A 12,455-nucleotide genomic window follows, 5' to 3' on the forward strand; every position below is an offset into this window, starting at 1 on the left:
GTCCCTGGAGGCGTTCAAGGCCAGGTTGGATGGGGCCCTGGTCTAGTGTTAAATGTGGAGGTTGGTGGCCCTGCATGTGGCAGGGGGTTGGAGATTCACGATCCTTGAGATTCCTTCCAACCTGGGCCATTCTGTGATTCTGTGATGTCATCTTTGAAGTGCTTATGGTGGAAATATCCCCAATTCCCAGTGCCGCTAATATGGAATCCCCGACTTAATGGTAACAAAACTTGGCTGTGAAGTTTCTGTGCATCAATCTCTTAGAAATAGTACAGCAGCACAATGTGGTACAGCAGCGTAGAGATTACTCTCAGCTCCCCCAGTCAAAAGAATGACTGCCAGACACACCACCAGCCAGAAACTGATGGGAGAAGGACTGAGCAGATCAGCAGAAAGAGTCATATAAACATTAAAAAATAGTACGTAAATACACAAAATTGTATTAAAAAGGTATACTTTTAATGCCTTAATACACAGTAAGAACTCTTGAGTATTCTTTCCTGGGCACTTTCACCTCACCTCCCCACACCTCCACAATTTCATTCGATCAGCTTTCTCTCTGGGAATTTAGAAATCAGTTCACTGACTTGAACACAGCTCTACCCTTCTGGCTGTGATCCAGCCAGCAACAGGTTACTCTGAAACCTGCACCAACAGCGCTAAAGAACAGTAGCAGAGCCCTTTCAAACTAAAAAGTAGACAGGCTAAAAGGCAGGCTGCTCACATCTCCCCATTCTATAACCTAACTCCTCACTTGAGCTTATAGAAAATATTTACTGTATTACAGCTAAAGTGTATAATACAGTATTTAACCACAAAACAAAATAACGACTCCCTTTTTCTGCTACATCCTAACAGTGCTTTTCATTCTTCTGTAGGTAACATAAGCTGAATCATACCCAGAAAGGTCACAGAAATATTTGTTACAAATAAGGTCTGTGTATTTCTGGCACTTAGGCGTATGTTTTCAGAATGTTAAAAAAAAAAATAAAAAAAGATCAGATCTGTATGTTCAGTCCAGAAACAGCTAAGTTAGATAATATCTTTTGCTATGCTACAAATTAACAATGCTTCTCAGTTATTTATCTTCGTATGTATTCACTTTTTGGGTCCATATCTGAATCCGATGAGTCACTTTCACTGGAAGAACTAGATGAATTTTGCCACACATCAGAGCTGTTTAGATGATGCGGTTTCTGTGTGCTTTCTATGTCATCAAGGAGTTTGGATTCAACAGCATGTGCACATTGCCAGTCAACAGCATCTTCTTGGGAAGAGAGGAGAGCTGCAGAACTATCTGTGGTCTCTTCAGAGATTCCCAGAAGCACAGATTTTAAGTTTATGGTAAAGCAAGCATTGCTCCTTGACCTAAGAGAATAGGTACAATTTGCCTTAGACAAAGGACTGAGTAACTCACTATTAGTGTCTTTCTCTTCTTCAGCTTCCAGCTCGTTTTCTTCAAAGACTTCTGGGTCATCATCTGGATTCTGACTCACCCGGCTGCTACTGTCATCACATGTACTACTTGTAGAGTGCTGCACAAACACATGAGACGTGTCAGAGGACTGAGGTGCTCTACATACGATATCACGCCTCGTGTAGTCATGGTTACTCGTGGCATCGCTTTCACTGTCATCGCTTTCACTGTCATCTTCGTTGCTGACAGCCCCAATGGATCCTTCTGCCTTTTTTTTAACCTCTTTATAAATGATCTCTACAGAGGTTATTTCTTCAGATTCAAATGTACATGGTAAATAGGTAAGTGTTCTCATGAATACCTAAAAGAACAAATTGAATCAAAAAACAACAGACTATAAGCCAAACTGGCACACTCACACAGAAAAGTCTGAAAAAATACCCCAACCACGAGGTCGACAAACAAATTATTCTCTTTGTGCCACATTGTCAGCTTTTCCGCAGAGGTCAAGGCATCTAGGACTTTTCCCTCTTCTCCACTCTTGGAAACTGACAGCCCTCAATGCAAGTCAAGGCACACAGCATTGGACAGTACCCTGCCTTAATTATGGACTTATGCAAACCCCTATAACTGAGTGAGCTGACTGAAAATAGCTTAGTATTTGGAGCTGATGCAGGTATTGCTTTCTTTGTGTTTGCCTAAATCCCCTCCTTGAGTAAGTTTTCTTCCAGAGCTATATAGTTCCCTTTTTTGTTGTTTTGGTGTAATTGTCCTGGTTCAGATATATTGCAAGAAATTTATATGCAGTGGGAAAGATTTACATATATGAGACAATTTTCAAAGGCTAGAAAATTCTCTTATGTGGGGTAGCCTGCTTCTGTGCACCACAAAGAGTTTGTGTGTGTGTGATTTAGTAGCCTACAGACTATCTTTGATACAAGCAAACTGCAAATTTAAACACTATATGGACATACATTACTTGTACCTAATACATATACTTAGGAATTTTATATGGCAAGCTTCCTGCTTGAACCAGAAAGGTTAATATGAAAATTACATACCAAGGTATCTGGAAGTGATTTCTTTTGAAGAATATAACCTCCTACATGCATACATTTCAGGATGACAGCTAAGATAAGTGAAAAACATACAGCAACAGCAATTGTGATGCTCTGATAATCTGCAAGTGAAAAAAAAAACAAACAAGCATGAATGAAGTTTTCAATTACCACATTTCATATTTCACATTCAGAACAGCTACTTAGAATCTCAGAATAATTTTGGATAGAAGGGACACCTACAGGTCAAGACGAGTAAATTTCAAGTTAGAATCAGAAACTAGAGAAATTACACCACCTTTGATAACTATTTACGCAGTTAGTGCAGATTAGAATTGTGCGTGGGATTAGCAATAGATCTGTAGCCCCCAAATGAATGAGGTTTTATATTTATATTAATATTTGTATTTTTATGAATCCCCATAATGTTTATCACTTTGTAACTACTTTCTCTCTTGGTATTTTTAGAATCGACTCGTAAATCTTAAGTACAAAGGAACCACTGGTACCTAATCAAAGCAGAAAACAATGTCTGCATCACAGCATAGTTACCTTTCTCAGCTACAGAGTCTGTAGTTATGCATTTCCAGGCTGATGGGATGGAATGTTTATTTAGAGATGCAGCGACCATAACAGACACACAGTAATTTCTATTTGGATACAATTCTTCAATGACTGTACTAAAAAGTTCTTCAGTGATTCTCTCAGGCGGCCTCTGTTATGAGAGAGAGTGTTTTAAAGTTAACTGTTCACCTAAAAAGAGAGAACGTGACATGTGAAACTAGAAAAACTGACACAGTAACTCAGTGTTTTATCTAGGCAATTGCTTCATCTCTTGTTCTAGCTGTCAAGATGCTTACTTTATGCCTAAAAAATTTCCAGTGCAGGCAGTTGGCTCTCTGGCTAGCCAGCTTATTCCAGTGCTGTGCCAGCCCCAGTGCTAATGCCTCCCTTTTTAACTTAAGGTCTGCACAACTGTGAATTTCAGTTCACTATTTTTTGTTACAGGGAATGGATTATCTCCTCTGTTTCTAAAGCAAACTTACACACTCAGAGACTGCAGCCTTTAACTGAGCTTTGCTTGCAAACACTAAGCTGTCCCCCATTATTTCAGTATCTTCTTATGGGTCATAGCTAAGCTCCAATCCCTTTCCCCAATCCCTGTAAGGATACAGGATACAAGTATTCCTTTCTAGGCCTGCTACACTGCAGTATAAGGAAGTCAAGATAATTTTTTATTTATTCTAAGTATTTTCTGTTCACTTGTGTGGATCTGCTGACCAATAGAGCCATTTTATGTTCTCTATGTTTCTTGTCTAAAGAAAGAAATAGAAACAAAAATTCTTTACCTTATGTTCTTCATCAACTGTTTTCAGTGTTATTTCATAATAAAGGTAGTTATATGTATCAGATAAAGATAGCAGCTTTCCATTTTTTCTTAAGTGAGTAGGTGGCAGCTTTATGGTGATATTTATGCAACGTAGACAGGAACTGATATTAAATTCTGGAGGTCCCAAGAATGCTGTTCAAAAAAAGAAAGAAGAAAAGGAAAACGTGGAAAAAATATACAATGTGCACTCAGTACCAGTAATATTTCAGTTAAAAAAAAAAAAAAAGTTAGTTTATTGCCTTACTGTAAAGCTAGCAGAACATTTACACCTAACTGGAACAAAAAACTGAAATGAACAAATGAACTTACTATCATGGATTGGTGAAAAAAGAAGTAACGAGGAATTGAACACTTCAGTTCCTACAAAGCTCTGAACGAATGCAAAATATTCATCAGACACAACTTCAAAATCATCTGTCAGGTTACAGAAGGGTTGTGCAATTCGTGAACACTGTTTTGCAATCTTCCAGTTACTGCAAATCAAAATAAAGAGTAACTAAAAATCCAAAGTAATCTGTTTGAATCTTCTGTTATATGAAGGCATCTTTGTGGAATGGAAAAACAGAAAGAAAAAAAAAAATAACAAGGCTGAGTATTTTGAATTGATAAACATACAAAGAAAAAATTGTGTCTTATATGAAGTAAGACTTGCCTGCGGTTACCGTACAGTACACGATAGTATGTTGGCACAGTTGGATCACTTTGTGCCTGCCAGGACAAAATGTGCTGAAAGTTGTTAGATGTCATTTGTAGATTATCAAGTGGCCCTCTTGGAATCTCTTCTAGAAAAGGAACGAAAAAAAAGAAGAGAAAACACACAATAGCCTATCGTCATCACCATCATCATCATCGATATGAATGACAAACAAATTTGAAATTGCAGCAAATCTAATCAGTAAACCTGATTAGAGAAGACCAAAATTTGCCCCCAAATAAAGCAACCATAAAACAGAACAGTGAGTTCCGCACAACAGCAACAACGCAAAGGACTGTCATTTAAGTTCTTTCCTCTAGAAGAATGAAGCTGTAAGACGCTGCTTGGTGAGAACATGCAAGTCTTCTGAATCGTATTAGGAAAAGTGTTGGAAAGACAATAGAAGCCTCTTACCAGGCAAGCTGCTGCAACAAGCTGCACACAGAATGCTGACGAACGCTGGAAAATTAAACTACGTATTAGTATATTTGCACGTCTACAATATCTGATAATTAGTTTACTATTGGCAATATTAATCCACAACAGTCAGAGACAATACTAAGTCTTCCCTTGGTGGAAGTGTTTCTGCAGACCTTTGACTTAACTTTGTTATGGGGTTCTCTGTTCCACAACTTCCTCCGCCTGCTTTTCTCTGTGTTTGTTTCCTTCCTTCCTTCTATCAGAGTATAGGATGGCACCTTCTCCAACCATTGTCGTTAATTCAAATAATTCATGGCTCCTAGGAGCCAGGTTTGTTTTAAACTAGCTGTGGTTCATGCTTCTGTTGATCCTCACTAGAAGAGATCCAAGACTCAGTTCAAACAAATCTACTTAAAATGCACTTATCAAACGGTGCCTTTAAGGTCAATTTATCTATTAAATATCATGTTAAGTCAGAATCTTACATCCTTTCTGAAATGAAATGAAGAACTTTATTGACTAATCTTCAGTAATGAAAGGACTGATGTCTTTTGCTAAACACAGGGAATCCTCAAGGCTGGATATACATCTTTGGCATTAGATGTCTGTTTTCAGTCACCTAATTCATGTAACTCTGTATGGGAACTGTTGGATCATGGCCTGAACCTCTGATTGATCACCTGAGGTGAGCACTGAGTCAGCCAGCTGATCACCTGGGAGCACAAGTGAAGGCCATTCACCTGTGAGACTGGAAGGGGTGGGGCCTGGCTACACCTCTCCTAGACCCATTCAAGGGCTGACTGCCAGTGAGGAAGGATCTCTCTCTGGAGATTGCTCCTTATGGAGTTTCTTGCAAGCCTACAACACTGCTGAGTACTTTCCATTTATCTCTGATTATCTTTTCCAACATGATAATCTTACTAGCCTAACTTCTCTGTATGCTTATTGATCATCCAATACTTTACAACATCTGTACACTTATCCTACAAGCTTCCTCTCTAGTTCAGTAGCTTTTCCTTCCCAAATCAAAGCTCATGCCCTGTTTCTATAGCACTACTCTGTGTTTCTAACTCTTTCTCCACAATTCTGCTCTCTGCCTGCAAAAGAAAATAAAAACCACAAAAAAAATGCTGAAACAGTTTTTTCTTCTGTCACAAGGCATGGTTAAAACCACATTCAGCCACTCAACCAGGCCTGCTGTCTGAGCAATCTTCTCAACCCAGTCTTCTTGCAGACTCTGACATTCCAGATTGCCACATCCTCTTGTATAAGCTCTGCAAGAAGCCATTCTCTAATCTAGATTCTCAAAATATCACAGTATTCCCAAAATATCACTAGCCTGATACTTTGGTTGAATTGTGTTGACTAATACTTTAACATGTTCATTTATTGTTCTCATACTGATTGCAATGGTAACTTCTGTAGCACGCAGAATGTTTGGGTTTTTTTTTGACTTCACATTTGTATGGCAACTAGCAAAGTAGCACTCTGGTACAGGATGGAGGTTGTCAGGTGTCACACTGTGACAAATAACAGAATTGCTTCATGTGTCAATGAGTTGTGCCACAGAAAGAAGCACCCCAAATAGATAAAAGAAAATGGGATATACTTTATGAAGAATAAAACAATCTTACAGTGATCTACAAATGTTAGGATTGTGTGAAACACTGTACCAGAAATACATCTACTAGGTAAACTACAAGGTATTCAGAATGGCAGTTGCCAGATGTTACAAGCAAGGCATCCTGGGAACTGTTCTGTCTCAGACGCACTGTATGTGCTAATGCATGGGTGTCCAACCTTTTAGCATGCCTGGGCAGGTAATGTATTTATGACAACTGAAAATGGATTTGCAAACATAAACTGATGATTTTGTCAATCTTGAAACCTACTCTCAAATTCCTTTATCAAAACAGCATAGCTGCCTATTATTATTTTTTTTTTCTGTTCTCAGAGCTATGTTTAGCCAGTGTACCAAACTGCATGCAGCTATTTGCCATCCCTTGAGTTAGCACTACCCTGTGCTCTCCCCATGCCCTGGTTTCAGCACAGGCAGTGCTGACCTCATAGCCACGTGCAAATTACGGTAGGTAAGGGTAAGTTAGGTTGGGTAAGGTTATACAAATTCCAAGGAAGGTAAATTAGGGTAGGGAAGGTTATACTACCTGTCTTGTTGATATGTCTGTTGCAGGATGGGGCCCAAAGGGTAAGGGGAGCTCCAAAAGCTGTTCCCCAGCACTGTGATTTTTATTCTCTTTTTAACAGGTGGTTTGCTTTGATAAGCAAGGGGGGGGGCAAACTTCTACAAGGTATGCAAATTACAATATAAGCAGGGGTATGAAAAACACATGACTTCACAGAAAAGCAGATAAACTTCCATTGATTTTTAAAGACGTCACTTTCAATTCCCAAAAATGTGAGGGATTGTTAATATGCTAATTACCAGTTTTACAGTCTCCGTGTTTTTGCCAAAGGTGGCATTTTCTCTTTTCCTTGATAACTTCCAGTCAAAGCTCAGGCCTTGACACAAGTACCAGGCTGCACATTGTTAGGCATACATAAGGTGAGGGAAGTGACAGAAGCATAGCTATCTGGCCTGCATAGCCTACGTGACCAGAGGATGGCTACCAGACTTATGTTCCATCCTGTTCTCCAGCCTTGCGTGACCTCTCCCCTTCTTCTACCAATGGCATCCTGGCTTATATCAGAAATAGTGCTGCTAGCAGGAGCAGGGAAGTAATTGTACTTCTGTATTCAGCACTGTGTTCAGTTCTGGGCCCCTCACTACAAGAAAGCCACGGAAGCTCTGGAGCGTGTCCAGAGAAGGGCAACAAAGCTGTGAGGGGTCTGGAGCACAAGTCTGATGGGGAGTGGCTCAGAGAACTGGGATTGTTCAGTCTGGAGAAGAGGAGGCTCAGGGGAGACCTCATCAATCTCTACAGTCACCTGAAGGGAGGTTGTAGTGAGGTTGGTTTGGCCTCTTCTCTCGTGTAGCTAGTAGCAGAATAAGAGGGAATGGCTTCAAGTTGCACTGAGAGAGATTCAGGCTGGACATTAGGAAATACTAGTTCTCTGAGAGCGTGGTCAGGTGCTGGAATGGGCTGCCCAGGGAGGTGGTGGAGTCACCGACCCTAGAAGTCTTCATGAAACGTTTGGATTTTGTGTTGAAGGACGTGGTTTAGTGGGAACTATTGGTGATAGGCAGATGGTTGGACTGGATGATCTTGTAGGTCTTTTTCAACCTTGGTGTTTCTATGATTCAGTAGGCTATACTCGGGCAACATTCTATGCATGCCTGTTCTAATGCATCAGTTATTTTCTGTGCCTTGCCCATGTTTGCAGGTAGTACTGGGAGAGAAGAGGAAAAAATTCCTACTAAATTAGTTAGAATCTTTACGGTTCTGCAAAAGTGCCTTAAAAGTCACCCTCTAAGGAGCAGTGGGCATGCACACAAAGCAGCATACACAAGTACACTTTGGTGCCAATTCTGTTGACATCATTTGGGTTGGATACTTAGCCAAGCAAGTGTCTCTTGCAAATCTGGCTTTTAGGGTGTTAGTCTTACAAGTATTAAACTGCACTCCCAGGATTCATTCTGAAATTAGATGCAAAAGAGATTAAGCCACTCACTTGACTTGCCTATGCAAAAAGAATATGTTCCCAGAGGAGAGGAAATGCTCTCTCTAATTTTGCCATGCACACCACAAACATCCTGTCTTGTATGTCTTCCTTTTGCATTTGTTTTTCTACATTGTTACTGAATAATAAACATCCCCTTCAAGATATGCAATTAAAACTAGAACAATTCATTTATTCCAATCTAGTAACAAATCACCCACCCAAAAGACAACCCGTGGGTAAGAATAACAAAGCAATACTTTAATTGTTGTTATTTGTCACCTGAACACAAGCCCAGATTTGTAATCACACAGCCTTTAGCACACTGAGGACACAGCATCAGTACACAGGCTCTAGTAATGACACGCTTCCACTGAGTTCCCTCTTTGGATTAGGAAATGCAAACAGTTGTTTGCCTTTCTTTCTTATCCCAGACACCTCACACCAGCTGTCTTGCTGAAGGAATTCCTGTTGACACAGGTGTTTTTATTTTCTCTCTGTATTTGATTTTTAAATACCTCAGCCCTTCCAAAACAAATTCTGTTCCTCTAGAAATCAAGCTCCTTCAGTAACTTTGTTTCAACAAACATGATAACAAACGTAGTTGGAAACCCCCATAGTTTAGTATGTTGTTTCGTTATAAAAGGGAAACAACCAGGAAAACATAAGTATCAGAACTCTTTCCTACTCCCATCACGTCCCAGCTAACAAACCATGTTGTGCTTGCTAACTCAGAAACCTTAGGAGGAGTCTTTAGGGAAAAAAAAAAAAAAAAAAGGGGCAAGACATGAAAAACAATGTAGCCAACAAAAGCTCACTGGATGTTTAGAGAATTAGTGCATTGTTTCAAAGCAGTATTTTTCTAAGGGGAAAATCAGGTTTATTTGTAGAATGGTATATTCAGAATACAATGCATGAGATATTTGAGTCTGTGAATTATTCTAGAGAGAACTCCATAATAATATCACAGTATCTTACTTCAGTAACTCAGGAGGAGTCACAGTGAAAAGCCAGCAGTACTGCCTCTCTTCCAAACTAAAACTACTAGCAACTTACCAAGCTGATAAAAACGCAGTGCTCCACCCATCAGTGTTTCCATACTGATAAAGAAATACATCCTCCTGACTGTAAAATAAACATTTTGCTCCTGTACCTGCAAATATATTAAAAACAATCACACTCAGCAGATATATTGGTGAATGACTTGTAAGTAAAATGAGGTCCACATACAAAGAATTATTTTAACCCTTTCAGCGCACTGGAGGAAGAGGCACTGGCACTGAAACAGTCACTGCTATCATCCTGGATGGTGTTTCTTAGAACAGACAATCAATTTTCTTTTTCTCTCCCCTCCCTTCCCCTCCTCAAATGAAAAGGGCTCTTACGATTTCAAAGAAAATAAATACCTCCAGCATTGTATGACTATTTGTGCAAAACAAATAGTTCTGTAGAATAGTTAAAATTGTGACAAAGCACATATTATGCTCTAACTCAACACATTATTTTAAAGGATTTTTGGTTTTTCTTTTTTCCAATTTGCCTGTCTGAGGTGCAGTTCTTCCTCCACTCAAAGCTTTAGTGTGATTATAGGAAGTCACTGGTTAAGTGTGAGGACCCTGTATCTGTGCAACTGATAATCATAATTGCAAAATAATAAACTCTTCCACAGATGAAAAGAAGGTTCTTTTTCATTTCAGCTTGGTTCATTGTATTTATTTGTTAAAGCATGAAGAATATTTTGGAGATTTAAAATGCCCTCTTTCCCCTTTTCAATCAAAATTAGAAGTGATGGATAAGAAAATATGATTTACTAGTTACACAGACACAGAATCATAGGGGTTGGAAGGGACCTCTGGAGATCACCTAGTTGAACTCCAGTCTTTAAAGTTGGTCAATGATATCAGCAAGCTGGAAAGCAATTAATTGCCAATGTGTACCAAGTCTGTTTATTGTTGGCACTAGTAAATCATACAGAAAAAAATAATTTGAATTTCCCATTCAGATCAAGCTTACAGATTTCAGAAGTAGAAAAAATATATTTTCTGTTTTCAACAAGCTAACCAGCTTTGTCCAGAAACTACACAGAAAACAATGTTACTTTCACAGTGACTTTAAGGAATTATGCAATAACTGGACCACCACAAACCACCACCACTTGCAGAATATACAGTCATGAATAGCTATTGTACTCTTGAATATTTCTTACATATTTTATGGTTCAGCACCTTAGAATACAGAAGAAAAATGTGTCCAAACACGTTGCTCTTCCAGTCTGCATAGCTGCTTAAATCTATATGTCCTTGGCAAACTAATCAATAGTAGTGGAAATTCAAAGGGAAAACCATTTCTGTCAGAACTGTTACTATCTTTTGTCACTCCTTATAGCCTCAGCAACCCTGAGAGAGAAGCCAGGGAAATACCCGTGACTCCAGCCCCAACTCACCTCATCAGCCAGCTCCAACACAGTAACTGGGTTGGGTACTCCTGGGTGCTGCTTGAAGTCTCCAGCACTTCCAAAACTCAGCTTCGCAATTCCATCTCATTTGCAGAGGCAGCTCATCTTTAACTTGAGTTCAGGCTAGGCTGTTTTGAATTGACTGTTTCCAATCAAGGAAAAAAAAAAAAATAATGATAGCAATTTCTGAAGTTTTGAAAATCACTGGCTTGTATTTTAGAAATGCTTCATGCCATGGAATTAGAAAACACAGCATATTCTTTGAAACAAGCAGGCTGCATGCTTATTTATAGAAATCTACATAGTGGAATACTGAGAGGGGTAGATGGACATGGAAAAGATGCCTTATGTATGGAAGTCAGCAAAGGAATGTTCTAATCCTACACAGGCAGTATGGTATATGAACCAATTTTATTACAGAAACCACAGGAGCAAGAGAACTGCTCAGTCTGGAGAAGAGGAGGCTCAAGGAAGACATCACTGCTCTCTACAACCACCTGAAAGGAGGTTGTGGTGAGGTGGAGATCAGCCTCTGCTCCCAGGTAACAGCGACAGGATGAGTGGTAATGGCATCAAGTCACACCAGGTGAGATTCAGATTGGTTATTTGGAAACATTTCTTCTCAGCAAGAGCAGTGCTGCAGTGGCACAGGCTGCCCAGGGAGGTGGTGCAGTCACCATCCCCGAGGTGTTCAGGAGCCGTGTGGATGTGGCACTGAGGGACGTGGGCAGTGGGCGTGGGGGGGTGGGCTGGTGATTGGACTGGGGGATCTTTGAAGTCTTTTCTAGCCTTAATGGTTCTATGCCCTACACTGACAGGCTTCAACTCAAGCAGCATGTGCAGTTTTGGGCACTACAATACAAGAAGGACACACAAAACTATTAGAGGAGGGAGGGCTACAAAGATGGTGAAGGGTCTGGAGGGTGAGGTGTATCAGGAGCGGCTGATCAAACTGGTCCCTCGCTGTGCTCAGCGCAGAGCAGAGGAGCTGAGGGGAGGCCTGATGGCGGCTGCAGCTCCTCACAGGGAGCGGAGGGGCAGCGCTGAGCTCTGCTCTGTGTGACAGCGACAGGGCCCGACGGAACGGCATGGAGCTGCGTCAGGGGAGGGCAGCTGGGGGCCAGGGAAAGAGGCTGCACTACAGGGCGGTGGGCACGGCCCCCAGTGCTGGAGCTCAAGGAGCATTTGGACAACACTGTCAGATATAGGATTTGAACGCTGGTGACACTGCATGTAGCTGGGAGTTGGGCTCGATGATCCCGAGCGCACAGCCTGCCCCTGCAACAAGCTGCTCGGATTCAGCCCCAAAGAGCTGCTGGGGACGCGGATGTCAACCCACAGGACGCAAACAGAAAGAAGCGGCCTTTCCAGGAAATACCCGCCCACCCTCTCTCACCGCACGC

At 40.7% G+C, this 12,455-nt stretch overlaps 1 protein-coding gene across 1 annotated transcript; it reads right to left on the reverse strand.

Annotated features, from left to right (window-relative positions):
* Nucleotides 1–1,082: 1,082 nt before the first annotated feature.
* Nucleotides 1,083–11,530, reverse strand: IFNAR2 (interferon alpha and beta receptor subunit 2; the record flags this gene model as incomplete). Its single annotated transcript, XM_079549446.1, is given in 10 exon segments — nucleotides 1,083–1,778; nucleotides 2,479–2,597; nucleotides 3,028–3,190; nucleotides 3,825–3,997; nucleotides 4,175–4,338; nucleotides 4,518–4,647; nucleotides 4,974–5,018; nucleotides 9,654–9,690; nucleotides 9,692–9,750; nucleotides 11,437–11,530. Coding segments are annotated over 10 exon segments (1,680 nt in total).
* Nucleotides 11,531–12,455: the final 925 nt, after the last annotated feature.

The sequence above is a fragment of the Tetrao urogallus genome (genome assembly GCF_951394365.1).
Source record: "Tetrao urogallus genome assembly, chromosome: 1".
In the NCBI taxonomy this organism is placed as follows: Eukaryota; Metazoa; Chordata; class Aves; order Galliformes; family Phasianidae; genus Tetrao; species Tetrao urogallus.